Genomic DNA, 540 nt, shown 5'->3' on the forward strand with positions numbered 1-540 from the left:
ATTTCAGGTACTAATTGATGAAATGGTAGTAATATATAATATTTATTGCAGTCAAAAGGGAACGAAGTCGTCCAAGCACTTCAGTACCTGTGTAGCAACGATGTAGATATACCAGTTGGAGGCATCATACATACTGGAATGCAGAACTCACTTGGAGGTTATGAAAATGATTGTTCACTTGCACGAATTGCTCCTAATCAGTAAGTAAGACTATGTGTGATGTTTAATAAAGTCTAATAATGGCTCACTCATGTTAGTGGAATTAGAATATGAAACCTAAAGACAGTAAGTAAATGATAAAATTGTTTCTTCGTTAACAGCTTTTGTGTTTTTATATTAACAGTTATATGATGATTGCACCCAGTATCCAGCAGACAAGATGTAGCACATGGTTAAAGCGTAATTTACCAGGAGATGGTTCAGTTGTAATGAGTGATGTTACATCAATGTATACTGCTATTTGTTTAATGGGTGAGTAGTGTTCATTCACATTTACAGTTCTTAAATTTGAAGGTGTGTTAGGATTAAGCATCAGAGAGG

General features: G+C 34.6%; 1 protein-coding gene across 2 annotated transcripts in view; it reads left to right on the forward strand.

The window, feature by feature from the left end:
• LOC119587138 (pyruvate dehydrogenase phosphatase regulatory subunit, mitochondrial-like) overlaps nucleotides 1-540 on the forward strand; it is a 12,740-nt gene that overhangs the window by 7,600 nt on the left and 4,600 nt on the right. For both annotated transcript variants that reach the window (XM_037935895.1, XM_037935896.1), the window contains exons 12-13: nucleotides 52-200; nucleotides 344-471. In XM_037935895.1, the coding sequence (XP_037791823.1) occupies nucleotides 52-200; nucleotides 344-471 (277 nt within the window). The remainder of the gene's footprint in view (nucleotides 1-51; nucleotides 201-343; nucleotides 472-540) is intronic.

Source organism: Penaeus monodon, chromosome 22 (assembly GCF_015228065.2).
Source record: "Penaeus monodon isolate SGIC_2016 chromosome 22, NSTDA_Pmon_1, whole genome shotgun sequence".
In the NCBI taxonomy this organism is placed as follows: domain Eukaryota; kingdom Metazoa; phylum Arthropoda; class Malacostraca; order Decapoda; family Penaeidae; genus Penaeus; species Penaeus monodon.